Source organism: Chaetura pelagica, unplaced genomic scaffold (assembly GCF_000747805.2).
Source record: "Chaetura pelagica isolate M959 unplaced genomic scaffold, ChaPel_1.0 scaffold90, whole genome shotgun sequence".
In the NCBI taxonomy this organism is placed as follows: Eukaryota; Metazoa; Chordata; class Aves; order Apodiformes; family Apodidae; genus Chaetura; species Chaetura pelagica.
The window spans coordinates 18140085-18162231 of NW_009953496.1; the positions used below are offsets into that span (position 1 = coordinate 18140085).

At 35.7% G+C, this 22147-nt stretch overlaps 1 protein-coding gene across 1 annotated transcript in view; it reads right to left on the reverse strand.

Moving 5' to 3' along the window:
- COL21A1 (collagen, type XXI, alpha 1) overlaps positions 1-22147 on the reverse strand; it is a 74482-nt gene that overhangs the window by 18420 nt on the left and 33915 nt on the right. Inside the window, exons 15-19 of the mRNA XM_009999271.1 lie at positions 22131-22139; positions 21999-22052; positions 19208-19261; positions 488-532; positions 151-204 (exon numbers count right to left, since the gene is read on the reverse strand). Of these exons, the coding sequence (XP_009997573.1) occupies positions 151-204; positions 488-532; positions 19208-19261; positions 21999-22052; positions 22131-22139 (216 nt within the window). The remainder of the gene's footprint in view (positions 1-150; positions 205-487; positions 533-19207; positions 19262-21998; positions 22053-22130; positions 22140-22147) is intronic.

Genomic DNA, 22147 nt, shown 5'->3' on the forward strand with positions numbered 1-22147 from the left:
AATTCAGAGATCACACTTAGTCTGAACATATTTGCCAACCTGAAAATGCTAGTTTGCTACTGTATTTGCCATTGCTTGTTTGTTTATTACAAGTAGAGAATGACAGCATCAGAATTATTTGCTCATAATAATACCATTTTGCAAACTTACAGTATCTCCTGTTGACCCTTTTGCTCCTGGTTGACCTGGTGGTCCAGTTTCACCCTTTATTTTTACATAAAGAGAAGAATTCTGTGATTAATGTATGGACAGTTAACTAATTGGTTGAATGTTCTTTAATTATGCAGAACAGTTGAAATACAACCTAATGAGAGATTTTCAAACATCCCACTAAGAATTTGGAGCATATCTCTATTCATTCACAGCATGAATTGATGTCCTAAATGCCCACTATGAAAACTCTCTTCTGAACACTGACTGAACTCTAACTTTGGAATGGGTATATATATGCTCAGGTTTTAACTGTGTTTCAAACTATTACTAGTACCTTTTGTCCTTTTGCTCCTTGATTGCCAGGGATTCCAGGAATTCCCTAAGGGGGGAAAATAAAACTTTTTAAATATATGGAATAGCTTCTCCAGAAAATAATACATAAACATACACCCACTTCCTGTATGATTTTGGTTTAAAATTTGGACAGGAAATAGAAAATAAAAATAAACATGTAAGATAGAAGGAGCTTCAGCTGGAAACATGCAAACTCTTTTGCTCCCCAGTGCTTCTGTGCTGGGAGTCCATGTCTGCTGCTGGGCAGGCTCTCATGCTCCCATTTCACCACCAAGGGCTGAAATACTTTACGGAAACCTTGACTGACACAGTTGAAGAAACAACATTTCACTTCCCATAAGACTCCCTAAATAAGATAGAGCAGAAGTCCTGATTAACAGGACCATGAGTATAACAAATTCTACTTTCATATCTAAAATACACTGATTATGACAGAACACAAGAGATAGCTATTACAATATTTGATGTATGCTGGCTTCCATCTCCATAAATACCTGAAGATCTGTCATTTCCTCAGCATCACTGCTCATTTAGCCCTACAGTATCTCTCATAGTCATAACTTAATTGAACATAATTCCGTTTTCAAATAAAACCCCTTATATAAATTAAAATTGTAGTCTACATTCAGTTAATCTATTTTTTCTCTCAAGTAGAACTATTCAGATTTATTGGACAGACACTGTTCTTACTTGTACTATCATAAATCTGCAGCAAGAATTTGGCTTACGGACTTTACGTCTTAATCTTATATTTAATTCATATATTGTAGTGAAAATGAGAGAACTGTTACAGACACCACCAAAACAAATGCATTCTGTGGCAAAAAAAAATAAGTAACATGAATGTAACAATTAGGAATAACCTGATAGTTTCCATATGGATTACATCTGTGCAATGCTCACACGGAAAAGGCGGTTCCATTGTTTTGCAGTTTATACCCAGCTTCTAGTTAAAAATTACCCCATCAAGTAGAAACAATTCATTGGTCAACAGATGATGAGTTAGCAATGACATTCTGAGCATTTTACAGGTCATCAAAATTTCAGTGTACCTATTATTAAAAGAAGAGATCAAATAATATAATAAAAAGAACTGGAAAGTACCTCATTCTGAGACTTCTACTCACATTGTGTAACAGAAATCTTCTTGCTAAACCATCTTAGATGTTTTGTATAAATAAAAACACGGGAAATAGGGTATATTTATCACCACATTTAGGAACTTCCAGACCTGTCCATGCATTCTCAGCATAATTATTTAACAGTTAATTTCTGTAGCTGTGAAACATGAAACTGTATTTCTTTACATAAATATATGCACCTGCAATAGAAAACAGAATGTTATATACGCTGAGAAAACCTCCCACTAGGCACCCGCCTTCTCGTACTGAAAGGATGTACCAAAGCTTTACATGGTTACATTCCTATGCTATTTGCAGCACCAAGAGAGGATGGTTCCACAAAGTTATTCCACACAGCAACTGATTTATCAAGCGTGCCTCAAAGAAGAAATACAATGTCCCGCTGAGCCGTGTTGAATTTTCTTAGCTAAAAGAAACTGCTTATACAATACACTTATGTTTACCTTAATACCAGTGGCAAAGGTGGCTAAAACTCAAACAACAACAATTCTAAAATAAGTTATATTTCCTTTACTATTTTCCTTTTTTTTTGTCCTCCTGATTGACTTTGCACCACTGAATTACTTGGAACTGAGGCACTTGTTTCAGCGAGACCTGGTCCAGACCCTTAAAATTCTCTTATGACTCACTGAGATTCACTCACCTAAGAATGAATTTATCACTTATGCTAATGTGAGTGATTCCCAGAGTACATAGGGCGAAGATTTTCAGTTATTCTGCACATGCCAGTTGGCACAAAAGAAAGAGAATGAAGTGGCTCATTTGGTCATATAGAATGAGTTTATCCCATGAGAGTTATTTTTAGGTATAGCTTCCATGGTTCAGTAATTACAAAAACTAATCTCTGTAGGATTAGCTCCAGGATGCCTAAAAAGTTAATTTTTGTTTCCTTCTCATTATCTATTCCCAGTCTATTACTTCTTTTTACATGGATAATCTCTGGCTATTCCAATTAGAATTATTTGCACTTTCCCAAAAGACAACATTAAAAACTAGCTTAGATACCCTGAGTTTCTTCACTAACTTCTAGTTTAAAAGTCAAACTAAGCTTTGAAAAGATGTCTTGTTCCAAAACAGAGACTCATATGCAATATAATATGCAATATTATATGCAATAATCCTCAGGACCTGAGCACTGTTTTGTCCACCGTGAGTAATACTGCACTTTTAATAAGAAGTTATGCTTAACAGGGTGACATAACATGAACTGAACTATCAAAGAAACCTTACTCTAATTATCAGAACATGTATTCTTAGGTTATAGCATGCAGTGAAACAACTAGTTTTTCTCCATTTGTAAGATAAAAAAATGTAACTTTTGTGAAGAGTAACTAAACTGTAACCAAAATTATCACAAGCGCCTGTGTTTAATCAAAACTTAATATGAAGCAGATCCATCATGCAATTTTTCTGCCACTAAGGGAAACATAATGTCTGGATCTACTACAAATGGGAAAACTGCCACCCACTGAGAGCACCAGAATCAATGCTATGGAATAATTAATGATTCACTGACCCACAGAAAAAAAAAAAAAAAAAGCCTCTGGGGACTGTCCTTTGCAAAGCCATCAAGCAACATTTTGTTCATATGAAATAATAAAAAGGGATTGTATTTCTAGATTTGCTTTTCTTTATCTTTACAAAAAAAAGCTTAAATTGTTTGTATTTATCACATACATAGTTAAATACCAACAAAACATATACTTCTATATCTAGTCAGATTAGCTAAAAATTAAAGCATCTACTGTGATTTAGTGACTTCTGTCCTTAGGTGAATTGCACAGTCTTACACTTCTGAGTCAATTTGTCCCCCTTCATCTTTGCATGAAATTTCATGTAAGGTTTATTCTGTGGTTCTTCATGTTTAAAAATGAAGTTTCTTGCAAGCCGTAGTTCTTCAGCATCATCAATCTAAGTTTCTCAATTACTATAATTTCAAATGTCTTCCACCTTTCTCTGAAATCTTCCCTTAAATTAGAAGACTTCCTGTACCACATAAAAGCCTGTAACAATCACCATCCCTGCAGGTTTTTAAGGAAAGACCGGATGTGGCACTTAGTGATGTGGTGGTGTTAGGTCATGGGCTGGACTTGATGATCTCAGAGGTTTTTTCTGGCCTCAATAATTCTGTTATTCTGCAACATGCATTATTTTGGCCTTAATCAGCAAGTGTGATAGTCACACAAAATTTAACACTAGCAAGATAGCCTAGTAAACGTAATGCCTTGGTTTAAAAACGTCTCTTCTAAAGGCAAGTTATCACACACTGAGTTTGTACCTAAAAACCAATGTGATCATGCATCAGTCTGGCAGCTAAGCAAAATTTTTTATTTATTGAGACACTCATGTCTTTATCTTTTATTCAGTCTTCTTTCCCTGTTCCATGATTTATCTTCCACCCTGTGTTGCCTATGTATACCTAGAAGCCAGTCAGCTTTCTAAGCTCTTGTTACAGACCTGGGGAGACTTTGAGGGGTACTCCTAGGACCTAAAGTGACACTTGCTTTTGTAAATATTCCATAATTTTGCATCTTTCAGAGATAGAATTTGGCTAATATGGTTATCTGTAGCATCCGACTGTCTTTGGTGCCACTGAAGGTGCTGTGTGATAGCTGATCTACCCTTTCAAAAAGATGTCCATCTGCTCTAAGAACTGTGTTGTACAACCTAGATGTTGCAGTTGCCCTCATACACCTCAAATGGCACTTGGTGCCAATGCCTAGATAACCAAATCCCATGCACCTTGATGTCTTGTTCTCTGGAGCAAAAAATATTTTTTTATTATTATTATTATTTTTTTCCCCTCCTTTTCTTTAGTTGTTTGTATATGCCTGGTGTGATAGGTCTCCATAGGTTCAGATACCAAAAGCTTCTGACAAAGTCTTCACATGTGTTAGGAAACACAAGACATGTAAGTGTAAATTAGGATATCCAAAGGTAAAAGGAGCTATGGGTATGCTTAACTTGCAAGAAACAGCAATGTTTAGCCATGGGTCTCTCAGCTTCATCACAGAATTAAATTCATCTGGATATGTAACTAAATCCCCTGATGTAGTTTTCCTCAGCTATAATCCCACAGGTGGGACTTCAGAACACCCAAAAGCATGAATTTATTTATATGGTGGTGATAAGCTTAAATAATGACACTTAGACAATTCTGTATAAATATTCTATTTTATCTCAGTTTTAGCAATTTAAATGAATCTTCCATTCTTTGATAATACCTGGCAGATACAATGGATTTAACTGTAAAAGGAACATGGTTTCACAATCCCTGGAAAATCTCTCCTGTAGCTTTCATTAATCATGGAGTGTCTATTTTTGTTTTGGATTATATTAAACATCTGGATTTTTTTTCCATGCAGCCCCACAAAAACTCCACTAAGTAAATTGCCTAAGGCCTTACAAACAGACCAACTAGGTGTAAGCATTTTCACTTAAGCCACAATGTTACATTTCTCAAAATATTTTCCCCTCTTTTTCTAGCTAGTATTAAAGATTATGTGCATCTCTCTCATGCTTTACTTCATGCTTGTGAGCAGCAAAGAAAAAAAGCATAAAAACTTTTTCCAAGACAAAACAAAAACTATTTCACTCCTGAGTATTTATTAGCCTATTCTATTCCTCATTTTCTGCTACTGTCTTTAATATTCCATATCTCTTCAGTGCCTGGTAGGACTTAATTCTTCTGTACTGGCTGAATGCCCTAGTATGGGAAGCAGGAGTTTCTAGCCTACAGGTAGCCACATTAACCAAATTCTGTCTCTGAAAGATGTAAAATTATAGAATATTTACAAGAGCTTCTGTGTTATGAGTAAACAGTTTTGCAGTCAATTCCCCAAAAAGGTGGAGAAAACATGAATTTAATTATATTATTATCTTACTTTCTCAGGGTAGGTGTACAAAACTGTACTCTCAAAATACATCTGGACTTATTTTGTCATGTGTCAAACATTTGATAAATACTGTCTAGGAAAAATCACTATGGAACAGTTTTTCAAACTACCCATTCTTCTTTTCACATCAATACAAAAATACCAGAAATAGTATCATTTTTCTCTATTAAAAATGATCATTATTTCAAAAGTTAGGAGAAAACAATACTTCCTGTTTAAACAGTGAGACCTGAAAAAAATGACATAGTAAAATGCAGGGTAAGCACCAATCCTTTCTTTCAGATGTCATTATGAGGGTGGGGAGAAATCTACCAGCTTCTCTACTACTATTGTTGAATATTGGTAAAAATTATGGGGTTTTTAATGGCTTAAGATAGTATCTGCTTTCATGTTTTATGAGGACGGTCAGTGAGGTTATTTTGCAGTCAATTTACTGTGTTTAAATTATACTAATTTTGAAAAACATTATCCACTAAGTAATATTCGGGAACTTTTGTTAAAAGATGGTCATATTCTAGGCTGTTGCCCACTTACAAAACAAAAATTCAAACTGCATCCCTAATGATCACAGGCCTCAGAAAAGTCTCTCAGCGAGGCACTGAGAAACTGTTACCAGTTTCAGTCTTAAAGTCCATAGGCTTTTTAAAAGACTGACAAAATTATGTTAATTTTGACTCTACTTCTTTTTTAGCAGGACAACTGTTAATCAGAGGCAGCTGAAGGATCAGGTTTAAAACAGATAAGAGTCACTAGTACTGATAAAAAAGATATTTTTTCTAATGTATGTGAGTTCTCTGGATTCTGTTTCAATCAAATGGCTCCTTCCACTCTGAAAAAAATGCCATTCTGATTTACTGACACTAAAGGAAAGTAAATGAATTCCAGGAATAGAACAAGATTCACAAAAGATGTCTAACTATTAGATGTTCCCATGATCCCTTTAAACACCTGAAAAATATAACTGTTAATGTAATACTGATCCTTACTTGAAAAAGCATCCTTGATGGTACATGAGAGATTTACTGGAGACATATAAAGAAATACAATTCAAGCCATAATTTGGATAACAGTCAGGACAATTTTTAAAAGCTAACAGCAAATCCTTGATAATTCTATTAGGATGAAAGACATAATCCCAATTTGGGTAATGAATAAAACCTTCTACTGTGGAAAGTCGCAAAATGCATATAAAATAAATCCAATGAAGCTGCATCTGCTACTACTGACTAGTTGGAACGGATGACAAAGAGAAATGGGCTCAATACAGAGAAGCATTCCTACAGACATAATGAACATCCACCAAAATAGCAGATCAGATTTAAATTAAATGCGGGAAAAGAGAAAGTATTACCAAGATCTTTGCAGCTATAAGACCAGAGTTTGCAAACACTTTTTCTGGCAAATCAGTTATTAAAAATAAAACACACATATGTTGAATGTGGAACACCATGATCCCTGTTGCATTGCCAACAACACAGGCCTTGGAAAAGTGTGTTTTGAAAGCTGGAAATACTAATAGAAAATGAAATTGGTGCATATTCTGCAACAGGCTGAAACCGGTATCAGTGTTTCCTGTAAACACCCTTTAAAGTAATATCAGATTTATCAAATCTTTGTGGATTCAAAGGCAGCCAAACAAAAACCCAAGCCCCCAGCTCTGCAGGTGACACTGCAATGGCCTCCCTCTGCCTGCAATGCCAGACACCAGCCTTACCAACTGTGCAAGTCAACATCAAGGCTGCCTAAAAAGTTTACACTGACTTCTAATAGCTGACCAACTGACCCATGTTTGGCACTTACACGTAGACACACTGATATTCAAGCAGTTACGTGCCTTCAAAATGTTTTTAAATCTATCCATTATTTACATTATGGAGAAAAGCTTATGATGGGTCACACAATCTGAGCACCTTGCACACACAAGAGAGGGCAGGCAGAGGACAACAGAGCCTCTTTGAAGGGCACTGGCTCCTGCTGTGCTCCTTGCACCACCTGGCTGTTGCTGTTCTGATCACAGAGGTCACACTAATGCAGAAGAACACAACGTTCAGCCACTTTCCTTTCCTGTACTAAGGAGCCACTAGTGAAAGTAGCAGTGAGTAGGTTTAACAGCAAATCATGCTTTTTTTTCCATATGTTCCATACTGTGAAATTTGTCACAGGATGTAGCAAATGAAAACAGTAAAACTGTGTTCCAAAAAGTACTGTAAAGTTACTAGAAAATTGGTCCATTGCTGGGTATTAAGTAAGATGGGCCAGCACGCATTTTTGGCTATGGAAGTCCCAAAAGCTCTGACAGAAATAATCTGGCAGAGGAACTAGTGAATTTATTTATTTTTTTCTATATCCTCCTATCCAACGTCAGAGAATTTCTGTGATAATTCCCTTAGCCTGAGTCTGCTCGGTAGTTCTTATTTACTTCAGAAACAGCTAAGAAAAGTCAGTGTAGAGACTGGGATCAAACACTTCCAGACCACAACGAAGGAAATATCATACCTTGATTCATTTAGCAATAACTAAGACTAAATTTAATTGCTAAAACAAATTACTAAAGCAAAAATTAATGTGCACAACAAGAGTTGAAGGACGTTTCTTAAATGGTTTAATATTTATGTCAATTTTTTTTTCATTCTTGGTCTTAGTGGATCTAATGACCTTGATTTTGCTGGTCCTGTAGAAATTTAGACCATATTGGTCCAATATGAGTAAAATGTGTCAAAATACTCAGGTCATTATTTTTTAAAACTTGATCTAATAACAGGATGACCTAAGTGCTGTACTCCTTGTGCTTCACTAGCCCAGAGTGCTATTTAATTTCTGTTACGGAATCTTTTTAGAACAATGGCTAAACAAAAACAGATAATTTTAAAACATTGTATATCTGAAAACAAAATAAAACTAAACTAAACTAAACAAAACACACACACAAAAAAACTTCCAATACAACAAGATGTGGTACCAATGAAAAAATATGTCTTTTTATAATGGGGGATTTTTTTAAGTTTAGGAAGCAGAGGTCATATACCATCATGACCTTTTCATCTTAGCAGAAATATTAATTAAACTTTAAAATGGATTTAAATTCACTCTGAATAAAGATTGCTTAGTTTTTTTGTTTCATTGTGGATGGGAAGACAGTCTGTATTTGGACAAGACTTTCCATAGCCTGAATTCACTGTAATTTTGGTATATAAAGATTACAGAAGTGAAAATACTAACTCCACTAAATTTGCTAGCTCTGTTTCTAGAGGAGTGCCTCAGACTTGAGTATCAGCTTCTCTACTTTAGGCTTAAACCTCTTCATAGACAGGGACTCTCTTCATTGCTTCCTGAATGTGGGTGAACTAACTGATCTCAGGTACAAAACTACCTTAGTCACCCTCTTTATAGCCAGAATAATGAGTATAAGCAATATTAATGTGGTTTCTCTGATGAAAAGATTTTTAGGCCTCAAAAATACTACAGATGCCCCTTATTTAACTTCTTTATATCTTTTCTTATTTCTCCACTACAAAGTATGTTGTGTAGAACAATTGGCACGACCGATTTGAGCACACTGCACCAAAATAATGCAATGCATCATGAAGGACACGTGGAAGAAGCATAACAAGAAATCAGTTACTTTGAGAGCCCAGCTACCACTTGAATACAAAAATAATAAAGAAACCATCCTTGTTTGCTTGATTTTCACTTCTACATGTTCTGCAGGAGTTCAATTCAACTAATTTTTAACTAATCTAAAAATGTACACTATCTCAACCAGTTAAAAGAAACAGATGACTTCAGAAGAAAATGACTGCTTCTATTTGAGACAAGTATTTCATGATGAGATGAATCCTATGCAGATATAATTTTCATATCAGAGAAGAAACATAACACAGAGACACTATATGTCTATTTGACTATGAGGTGAAAAACCTTCTAGATAATCATGAGTATAGACTGTAGATTAGATGCCCAGATGCAGCACTTAAAGCCTTGATGGAGTTTTATGCAGATTGCTTCATATCACCACTCTGACCACAGTTCTCAAGGAGGCTGGTCCTCAGACCTTCTGAGGACATAGGTAAAGCAAAACTTCTATCTGGCTTGTCTCGTATGTTGGAGATGAATGATAACTAGCAAGAAAACTGGCTATCCTGTAACTGCTCTGTTGAAGCTGGATCAGAAAAAAGACAATCGGACATCCTTTTGGTAACCTTCTTTCTAGTTGTGGTTCAGTAAGTCACCATACACATGCTGAGAAACACAACAAAACAGTGTAAATTAAATAAACCAAAATAATAAATATTTATGGCTGCTACATTATGATTGAGTGTCTTCTTCATTCATAGCCTACTGCCTATATGTTTGGTTTCTAAGTACAGTGATCAGCTGAGGGAAGTTTCTGTTTGTTCTTATTCACTGGAAACTCAGCAGATATTTACCTGTATTAGTTAAGGATTTGACAGTGTCTTTAAGCGTTCCTTGCAAACTGTAAGAAAACTGTAAGGCAAGAATAATGGAGAGATGCTGCTGTTTCAAGACTAATCAGCACATGTGAAATATCGTTTACTGGAAGTATAAACATCAGATTTCCTGGCACTAAAATGGCAGATGTCAACACAACATATAACAGTCCAAATATTCTCCTTAAGCATCTCCTACTTCAGAAAAGCCTTTGTTGGGTGTATGAAATTACTACATAAATTAAGGAATGCCCAAAGTATTATTACTGACCCCAGGTGGATCCAAAAGAATGCAAATGAGTCTGTTTTTAAATAACACATGTCAAAGGAGCTGAACATTAATAATCACTAAACGTATATCTATGTTATACCAGTTTTACTATCTAAGTTTCAGGACCTTTAGTGGTTAGTCTCTTACCAGTGGGATGAATTAACCCCTTATGCCTCGAAACTATTTGATCAGATCAAATTAGAGTAAACACTTAAGCAAATGCATAACTTAGTAAACTTACAGGGAAAATAAAAAAATATTAAAGAACTTCTAAACTTTTGAACTCAGACCATCCAGCCATCTGTGTGTGTGGATTCACACACACAGATTGTACAGTTTTGATTCTTTAATCTAAGCCAATTCAGCAACAAATCACAATTTCAACTGCGACTTGTGAGTAAAGAAATTTCTGACAAGCAATACAGGATCAATTCACAGTTGTGTGGTTTTGCCCATTCAACTCCTCAAAAATCTCCACGAGTAAGTTCAGCATTTTTTTAATGTCTTTTGTTCAGTCCAAGCAGCAATATGTTAGCTACTGTACTTGAAATATACTCATAAATCATTTGCTTAAAATAACATAAAATAACTTATTGGAATTCCTTTTCAATGATAAGCAGTTGCAGTAAATTCACTTGTTCCTCATGTGAAAGTACATGAAAAGTCAAATTGTATAGCTATAATGTTAAAATACTGATAAACCATCTCTACAGGAAGGCCCACTACAGTATTATACTAAGAAAATCTAGTTTCTTGGTCTCAGAAAAAAAGTAGTTTGTTCACAAACATGTACACATTATGGTCTCTGCATAGACCCAGGAATCATTTAAATGGACATTTATATGAATTTTTGAGCAATATTACCTCAAGAGGGGATAAGTGATGTGTACCATGTACATCCACACTGCCAAGTTGATTCACTCTGAGTTTCATGCCAGATCTACAGACTCCCATCTTAGCCCAGCTAAGAATATGACAGCTGAAGGATGAAGATGCACATGAAGTGAATATGAACATTCCCTTACTGGGAAAAACCAGAGGTGGAACAATATGTGTCACAGCTCCTACTCTACAGACCCTATAAGCATATAACAAAGCACTTCAGCTGGGAATAAAAAGGTCACTACTTCTTACAAGCACAAAACAGAGTACTCTGAGTACTGTTTGTAACTATTTATAACACATGCCATTCTTATTCATAATAGGTTTACAACTACAGTTCCTTTTGTATTTCCTTACACCTTTTAAGACATTGTCTTTGTTAACATTGCATCTATAAAACAGACTTAAAGAAATGGCAACAAGATATGCCACCTTTTCTCCACTTGATTTTCCAAAGTTATCAAATTTGAAATGGTACTAACTGAAAAAAAAGCCAAAATTAGTACATTTCTAAGACTCTGTAAGCAAAAATCCTATATATAGATAATTAATAATCATGTAATTGCCTAGTATGTGAAGATAGAAGTTTAAACACTAGAAATCATGAGAAAAAAACAGGAAGTGAGAATTAGGTGGGATAGAACTATTGGTTTTACAACTTAGAAAAGCAGGCATTATTTTCCAAGTTGCATTAGGTCAGTGGGTCTGAGTTTATTACAGCATTTATTGTGGCCCCAGTCCAGACTTAATTCAATAGGAATCTTTCCATTGACTTCAGTATGCTTTGGATCAGGAACTATGCTGTCATGGCTTATATAATTCTTGTTGTCAACTGGGAATAATGGAGTAGTTCAGACTAGTCTGCCTAAAGTTCCAGAAGCTTTCAATTAACCTGTTTATTTACAGCACCAGTCTCATATTTATCTTAACAGCAATTAATTCTGCTGAAAATGTAGTATGGAATGAATTCAGTTAAAATAACTTGTCAGTCAGAATGAAGAAGATAAGCTAGGTTGCAAATAAAGTCAATTAAAAATAAATACACCTAAAGCAGACCTAAAAGTTACAAATTTTAGGAAAAGCTGTGTTCACTCTAAAAAAAAAAAATTAAAATGTGGTTGAGTTTACAGCAAACACTGTAATTAAAGAATGATCATTGAAAGATTTGTGTTGTCAAAGCTAACGTCTCCATCTTCCTGAAGTGGGAACAAGACTAACATCTGTTACAGTAGCTCCAGCAGTAAGTCATCAAGAAGACTGTGCCCTTTGTACTCCAACAATTCAGAATTTGGAAGATAAAAACCACAAAAAAAATAAAAAAATCAGGTAACCAAACTAACTTTTAAAAAACTAATGACATATAGCACGTCTACAAAAATCTTACTGCATCAGCTCTTTATTTGTGAAAAAAAGATTGCATGAGTTTATATATATATAAACCACCACCAACACCACACCTGAACAACCATTTCACTTTATACATGAAGGCATTTACAGGTGTCATAACTTCCACAAAGAAATTATGTATTCTTTTGAGACCCAAGAGACAGACAGCATCTGCAAAGCAAAGAGTAGTTCTAACTTCCCCTATGACTGTAATGTTGACACCTTTGAAAAGCAGACCATCAGTGTTCAGAGTTCAGCTGCTATTAGCGATGCATTTCAGACTAGTGGAAAAGCCTCAATATTTGATCTGACCCTAAGGATTTTAATAGACTCACACCAACCAGCTTCCTGAGTCTCTTGATCACATTTCTCTTACATACTGACAGAAAATAATTTCTTAAAAATGTATTATTTATAAAGTGAGCACTATTCTGTAGTAGTGTCTACCTTAAGGTAATAGAAAACTTAAGTGAGTATTTAGTACTCTAAGAAACCTTTTGGCAAGTATTAAATCTGCACAACATATGCTCTTCTGAGCACAGGAAACACGAAAGGATTACAGGATTTTTATGCTTTAATCTCCTGAGAGATTAAAAATAGAAAATCATCAATAATCAGTCTTGATGCATTAAAAAACTAAACAAGTAACAGTTTCAGAAATAAAGATATTTTTCACAAAGCCTATTGCATAGATATACCACAGATTTTTTTGGTTTGTTTCTAACAGGTATTTTGTAACTTAGTATATAAATTCAGATACAAAGTGTAAATATTGAGTAAACAGCATCTTCTTAAATAAAACTGGTACAAACCAACATAAAATCAACATAAACTGCATCAAGCAAAGCATATGATTACAATCAATGAAAACACATTTTTGCACACGTGGTGGAAGTATTTCACTTCCACGTATCTCAGCCAGTTGTTGTCATCTGTTTCAGTCAATACTAATACACTGTGCTGCTCCTTCTATTTGTGATATAGGAAGATAGGACTGACAAAGTATTCACATGTGATGCTGCATTGTCAAATATGATTGTTATTGGAAACAACTCTGCAAATACATTTGATAAATATGACCAATAAATGCACAACATTTGAGGTATTTTATTGCACTTCAATTGCAGAATTTCTCCTAAACAGAAAAAATACTCTCCACTATCTATTGCAAAGGTTTTGACTGTGAATTTTGAATTTCCTTTCATGAACAGTTCCAAGCAATTACCAAGTTTTCCATTATTCTCAGTCCCATTCTATTCACCAAATCACAGAATTGCTAGAGTTGGAAGGGACCTCTAGAGATCATCTAGTCCAACCCTACCACTGAAGTAGGATCATGTAGAGCACTTTACACAGGACTGCATCCAGGCTGGTTTTGAGTATCTCCAGAAATGGAGAATCCACTGTCTCCCTGGGCAGCCTGTTCCTGGGTGCCGTGTCACCCTCACTGTAAAGTTTTTCTTCATATTTAAATGGAACTTCCTATGTTCCAGCTTGTGCCTGTTGTCCCTCATTCTCACACAGGGAACTACTGAGAAGAGCCTGTCTCTGTCTTCCTTGCACCCACCCTTTAGATACTTGTATACATTGATAAGGTCTCCCCTCAGCCTTCTCAACTCCACGCTAAAGAGTCCCAGCTCTTTCAGCCTCTGCTCACAAGAGAGATGCTCCAATCCCCTTATCATCTTCATCACCCTCCTCTGGACTCTCTCCACAGTTCCCTGTCTCTCTGGAACTGTGGAGCCCAGAACTGGATGCAGTATTCCAGCTGTGGCCTCACCAGGGCAGAGTAAAGGGGGAGAATGACCTCTCAAACTACTGGTCACACTCTTCTTTATGCAGCCTAGGATTCCATAGGCCTTCTTGGCAGCAAGGGCACATTGCTGGGTCATGGATAATTTACTGTCTGTAAGGACTCCAAGCTCCTTCTCTGAACTACTTTCCAGCAGATCCACCCCTAACCTATACTGGTACTTGGATAATGGGCCACTTTCCCTCTCTTGTGGTCTACCTAACTTAACCAAGTTAAATGTACAAAAATAGTGTTAAAATTACTTTCTGATTCTGTTGTAGACTTCAAGAGAGACTTGAACACCTTAAAATTTGCACATTTCATCTAACAATAGTAGATAATCTTATAAAATACGTTCCTCTTTCCACACCATTCATTCATTTCACATTTTTCACTCAAATATGGTGGTTGTGGTGTTAATATTTCTCTCCTCAGTGCTTCTCATGAAAACATACACATGGCTAGAGGCATAAAAGGGTGGAAATATTTTTTGTTTTGCAGCAGGTAAATATAGGCAAAATAACATTTTTCAGAATTTCCTCCATTCTCAAAATATTTGCTCAGTTAATGAAATGACAGTCATTGGTAAAATACATATAGAGCTGTACTGAAGAAGAAGAGAGTTCATTAGAATCAGCTACATTGACATTTTAATAAGAAAATATCATTATTTTCTATATTATGATCAGCTGCCAGGCATATGTTCCAAGAACATGATCTCTAAAGAAAGTTATTAGTACACAGATAACACGGTTACTAGTAGTTCTGTGGTTTGTGTCTGGCTTTTTTATAGGAAAATGCAAAGACAGACAAGAGAAACAACACTGAACAAAAGCTAACTTACAAGACATATTGCCTCAAGGTGTTGCACTCTGAGGGTTCCACTAAAGTAAATTTGTTCGTAGGGAGGAGATCTGGACAATGGCGTAATAAGGGAGGGGGGGAATAATATCACATGGCACACAAAAATTAAAAAAAAAAAAAAAAACACCAAGAAAATATTTTGTTCTGCACACTACCATATAACTCAGTCAGGAATTTTCTTTCCTTGGTTCCTCTTTCTATTAATCTCAACATGGCTACAGATGCAGTAGAATTACATTAGCTTTAGGTTTGCTTTCCAAATATACAGGCCACCCGGCTATACCAGTTTCATGCTGTATTTTAAAGATTTCTGCTTTATAAAGAAAAATATAGTAACTTCTGTTGAAGATTTGCATATCCTTAGTGTATCTTGAACACATTTGAAAAATAATTCTGCTACCATACCCTAGCACAAACCACACATTTTTCATAGAATGCATTGATATAGATCCAACATTCCTCATGCAGTTACAAGAGGTCAACAGACAAACCAGGAGTATAACAGGTGTAACAGTGGGACTCAGGTCAGAAGCTGGAAGCCATGTCATGCTGCTATCACAGGCACAAATGAGGCCACATTTGAGGTCTTATGATGTGACCTAAATATGAAGGCCAAACTCTACCCTTTTAAGCGTTTGCAGATGTATTTCTGAAAAATATGATTTCTGAAGAGTAAACATAAGCAGCTGCAAATGTTCAGACATATTACTTGTGGCAGGACAGCATATGCCAGGCCAAGAAGAGTGCCATAAATGTCCTGCCAGCTTCACCTACAATCACTCAGTACAGTATACTGAGTACATCTGCAGGATTGTAAACACAAGAAGTCTAGCAATTCATTAGACATTGGAATGGACTTCCCAGGGAAGTGGTGGAGGCAACGTTCCTGAATGTGTTCAAGGAAAGGCTGGATGTGGAACTTAGTGCCATGGTCTAACCCATGTGGTGGTGTTGGTCATAGGCTGGACTTGATGATCTTAAAAGTCTTTTCCAGACTTGGTAATTCTGTGACTCTTTGAAAGCTTCTACTGAAATCAGACTCAGACAAAACTCTTAAAACTCTCTACCTTAAAAAGGACAGCCAGGCTGAAATTAACATCAAATAAATCTTGATTTATTCTATCTTTTAGAAAATTGGTCCCTCAAAACAAAGCATATTTATCAAAACAGCCTGTCACCAGTAAGACAGATGAGTACCCATTAAACCACTCAAGTGACAGCATGGCCTATTTTTGCCATAAGTAAAATGAGCTTGATTACTTGCTTTCCTAAATGCTATCTAAATTATTCTGTCCATAATGTCAAACATTATTCTTACACAGAGTGGGTAGGACTGGAATGGCCTGGCTAACTTAAGTTCCAAACAGCATTATGGAGGGGAAACAACCACATCACTTGGAACGACTTACTCAAGTTTTACAACCTACTTTTTCCTCTTCATAAATTTGGGGATTAATGAGAGTAATAATATACCAGAAAGTGTGCTGTCCAAAACATGACCACACCTCTCAGAGGCTAGAGGCAATGGGAGTTCAGTTCAGCTGTGCTCTTCATCCTAGACAGTTACCTCTTACATGTTATCTCAAGATGCATTCATTTCACTACCATCCTCTTTTTATTTGCTAAAGCAAGAGAGATCATAAGATAGTTATTTTTAAAAGACTAATTTTACAAATTAGGCCATGTCTAACACTAATGTGGCTGAATGGAAGAAATAAAGACTGTTTGCATGTACGTTTGTGTGGGCAGGGTATCCATGCAACCTGCTGAGCTGTCCCAGGGCAACAGTTGCATCTGACTGGTCAATGATATGGAGTCATACAGTTTCAACATTATCATCCAAAGCCTGTCTTGAGCTTAAGCAGCCTAGCTGGCTGCCACAGGGAGGGCACAGCAAAGTTCAGTCTCCCTCCCTCTCACATTGGTGCCCTAACTACTAGGGTATCCCATCAGAGAAGATTACACTGAATTGCACAAAAGAGGAGCACCTTCTACCAGATAAAAACCAACTACCCTCTACTTGAATATGGGAGCCCACATTCCACATGGCTGAGGTTAGCATTAATTTTCCACAGCCCAAGCACACACTTTTACCACAAAGCTGGTAAAGATGGGAGCACCATGTTTGTACATGCAATCTCTTCCTATACCAGCAGAGGCAGATATGGTGCTCTTACATTTCCTACTGGTTACCTTGAGGCAACTTCCTGAACAGTATGTGGTCTTTCTGCTCTTGAGAAGAACCTCCACTGATTACAAATGAAGCACAGAGTGCAATCTGGCTTGCCCTGTTAGGATTGTGTACAATCTTTTATTGTTTATATATTGGAAGTCTTCCTCTATATTATTTTATTATGATTTTGAAGGACTTCTAGGTGATTTTAATGTCATAGATCTGCCACTTCATTTTCTTTTAAGCAAAAATATGGGACTCAAGTCATGAGTTTACATCAATGTTCAAAATGTTCTATTGTGAAGCATTTATATTAATTTTAAATCAAAATATATTTCTTTAGCAGATCAGATATATTTCTTTAGCTATCAGATCAGAAAGAAAGCTTATGTCAGAATTGCCTTCTTCCTATTTTTTAGACTAATTAAAAAAAAATCACAATTTCTAACTAACATTTTTTCTAAAAATGGAAAGACACAGTACAAGACTAGGAACAGAAGTTTTGTTATTATTTCAACGTGTTATCGTGTACTAACAATATACCAAAACCTCTTGACTAGTATTTTATGGTACTTAATATAAAAAAGACTGAAAGTGAATGTTAATCTCAAGATACCATAGACTATAAAAGGTTAACTTATCTCACAGTTATTTAGGGCAGAAAAAGAGAAAAAAAAATAATGCCAAGTGAGGAATTATGTGTGTTCTTTACTTAAGCCAGCCAAGAAGGAAGAAAGTCTCAGGAAGGATTGCCCACTGTCTTGCAGTCTACTCAGTGTTTTTTGAGATTTTGATGAGTTTACAAAAAAATTGTATGGAAGAGCTTGAGAATTTTTCAGCTGAGACTGCAATTTTCATCTCCTAGTTATTAAAATTCTCTGACAGATTTCAGTACCATATAACACATAATGCCTCTTGTTATATTCAATAACAGAAAATTTCTGAATGTATAAAGCTTTATGTCCTTAATTTATAATTCATAATGCAATTTATTTGGAAGGCAGTGTTCCGCCAACTAAGCTCCAGTACTGCTCTTGGCCTACAGAATTACTGATGAAGACAGCTGGCTCCCACTTGGCACTCAAAGCTTTCAGCTATTGCTACAGATATTGTGGCTCCTCTGTTTCAACCAGTCTGGTGCCCTTAAGGAGCCAAACAAGGAGAAGAAAAAATACCTATCACATGTAAAGAAGAGGAGAAATGAGCTGCCCTGAGGACCTGCCCAAACACCAGCAGAGGATCAATGTGAAAACAAACAAAAAAGCAGTAGCATGTTCCCCAGCTAAGCAAGAAGAACAGAGATGCAGATAACATGGACAGTGTAACAAGATGCAAGGAAATAAAAGGCCAATAAAACTGGACACAGGAGGAGAGGCAGACAGTGAAAAAATAAACTTTGAAAGTGCAATTAACAACTATGTGAAAGAATATATAACATGGTGAAGAAATTAAGAGTTAAAAAATCCCAGAATCTTTCCTCGTGTAAGTAACTATTAATGTCTAACCATGACATTCTATCATAGGAAATTAGTCAATAACGAGATAATTTTATAATATATATACAACTATATAACAGCAATATAGTTAAGAATCTTTTATTTTAAGGCATCTTTAACTTTATAGGCTTGTTTGTTTCTTTAGCTAAATCCAAATTCAAAGACGGAATGCCAGAAAATAAAAAAGCATTTTCACAAAAATGGCCATATCTACCAATTCAAATCAACAAGGATGAAACGTGAAGTATAAAATCTGTCAATTAAAAAAAAAACCACAACAAACCAACCCCAAACAAAAATGCCCCAAACAAATCAGTACACAAGGATATGTCGGCAGTTTAATCACTTACGGGGTCTCCACGATGTCCTTCTAGGCCTGGAGATCCAGGTTGTCCAACTTCTCCCTTCAATATAATTATAACTATTAAACATAATATTTAAAAAAATACCCTTCCTTTGTATAATAAATAATTAGTATATTTTTATTTTTAACAGAATCATAGAATAGTTTGGGTTTGAATGGACCTTAAAGATCATCTAGTTCCAACCCACCCGCCATGGGCAGGGACACTTCCCACTAGACCAGGCTGCTCCAAGCCTCATCCAGCCTGGCCTTGAACACTTTCAGGGAGTAAAATCTAAACGAAACACACAAGAACAAGGCTTTATCAAACAAGTATCTCTTAAAAAAACAGTTTCAAACACAGTAAGGAATATTGTCAATCTCATATTCCCTCATGATGTGTCCAAAAGACAGTTGACAAACAGCTTACAAAAAGAGAAGAGAGACAACTGTCTTTTGAATGAGAACAGCAACTACTGGTTGAAGAAGTGCATAAAACAGTAATAAATCGTTATCGTATCATTGTTAGTACCACTAATAGTCTGAAAACTAGTTAAAAGCACTCCAGAATACAGCAGTACCAGACATGATCAAATCTCTATGTTCTTACTCAAAATAACACTGATACAAAAATATTCTGGAAATTTGAAGAATAATTCCAGAAATAAAATCACATCAAGCAAATGCAAAGATCAACGTATATATAGTGTATATATACGTATATATATATAGTATATAGTATATTTTTATATATTATCTATAAAGATTATACATATATAAAATATATTATATATTTTGTATATATATTTGTGTGTATATATATATACATTTATCTGGTAATCATTTACTTAAACTTGACTTGAAGCAACAACGGGTAGCATCTGGGTTTCAAGACATGCTTTTTTTCCCACATTCTTTCCCAGAATGAAAATTGTAAGAAAACAGGAAAGCTCCAGCAGAAATTTCCTTCAAAGACAGCCCGTATGTGACTGCTCTGAATTTCATTACAGACCCAGAATGAAGCAATGTTTTATAGCAAGCAGATGTTGAAGTCAAGCTGACAAAATGTTTGAATTCATAATATAGCTTCTGGTAACCATTATAATATAAAAATGAATTAAAATGAATGAGTGTGTCATATTTTTGTAGTACAATAATTAAATTAAGAAAATAGCCAAGAAAATTACTTTCAATTTAAAAGCACACAGGTTCATACAACTAATATACTGAATTATCTGTGCATTGTTTAAAAGCATAAAAACAGATAAAAATGCTCTCTAAACTCACACTTTATCAGTATAATACTTCCCTCTCAAGGGGCCAGCAGTGACACTTTTAGAATTTTATGTTAAACAACTGTGACTATTACCTGACCAAGTTATCGAATTCCAGGGAAAAAAAAATCTACTAATAATTCTTTTTTTCTACTTTCTATAGTACCAGAGAAGGAATTTCTCCACCGACTTAGCAGAGATATGTGCATGTGTACATATATGTGCATTTAGATATACATATATATGTACACATATCGAAAATAAGGCAGGATTCATTGGAAACAAATTCATGCAGGTAACTAAGCTCCTATCACAGCCAACGGAAGTCTAGTCAAGACCATTGATGGAGGCTTGATTCAGCTGATCAGCTACCAGGAGCTCAGTTTCATTACCCACACACACAGACATTTGGTCGTATTGGAGATACACATGGGTGTCTTGTCTGGATTCCTACTCCCACTCCAGAAAGGCACTGGCTTTCCATAGGACTTAGGTCATATTTGTTAGCTCCCTTGGGATGCTTTGGACACTAATGCACCAGAGGCTTTTACATAGGCATCTAAGCTGGTACACACAAGTCTTCCTTCTTGGAGCTGAATTGCTGTCCAGACTCCAGTGGCATTACTGGATAGACCCCCATTGACTTATATTGATTCCACTGACTTATAGCTGCTTCACCCATAGACATAAACTTAGCTGAGTGTCTTAAGAATGCCTGTTAAATTGTTTTTGTCTGACATATTTGCAAGTGTCAGAAGTACATGCTCTTGTAGCAGCCTTAGATCATTTCATTATTATTGTATTGTTAAGTAAATTACGACAGGAACAAAGCTGCTGTTAAAAAGCTCTTTCAGATCAATGCATTTATATAGCTTTTTTTTAAAATTTTATTTTCTGGTGAACTTAAAACTGATATTGCTGAAGGCCATCTTTTCATAAATTAGAATAGTGCAAGCAACAACTGGGTAAACAAAATGTCCAGTGAGCTCACAGACTGCAACACATTATAGTTACATCAGACCCTGTGGTCTTTTTTTACAGCAGATAGATACTTAGTGCACTTGAAAAGGCGTTCTAAATGAAATATAAAGGGGACTGCACAGTAAAGAGAATATGAACATAAACATTAATCCAATACTGAACGTGTTTTCCCCTAATTTTAATCCAGCTCCCTTCAAAAGTAAGATTACTTCCTTCTTAACTGTACAAAACAGGTACCTTCTGCAGCATATGCCTGTATACATATAAAATTTCATTAACAGATTCACAAAGTTTCAGAAACACAAACAGGAGAAAGGAGATGAAGTAGAAAGAACCTCTGACAGTCACTAATACACTCTTAATACAAGCTTTGTCCCTGCTCACAAGTCAACTGAAATCAATGACGCCTGCCCACTGACTGTAGTAAACTTCGGCATTTCCCAGTAATATACATTATTTTAATTTACTGTAATTCTTCACAGAATAAAATGAGCATACTTGAACAAGATATAAATGTACATAAATGTATACAAATGTACATACCTTGAAGCCAGGACTTCCTGGTAATCCATCTTTCCCATTTCTGCCAGGGTCTCCCTGTGGCAATAGTGAACAGTCATCAGTATGGGAATTAACAAGCAACAGCTACAGGCAAATTATCTTCACAAAACTCACAGCTCGCCCAGGCATTC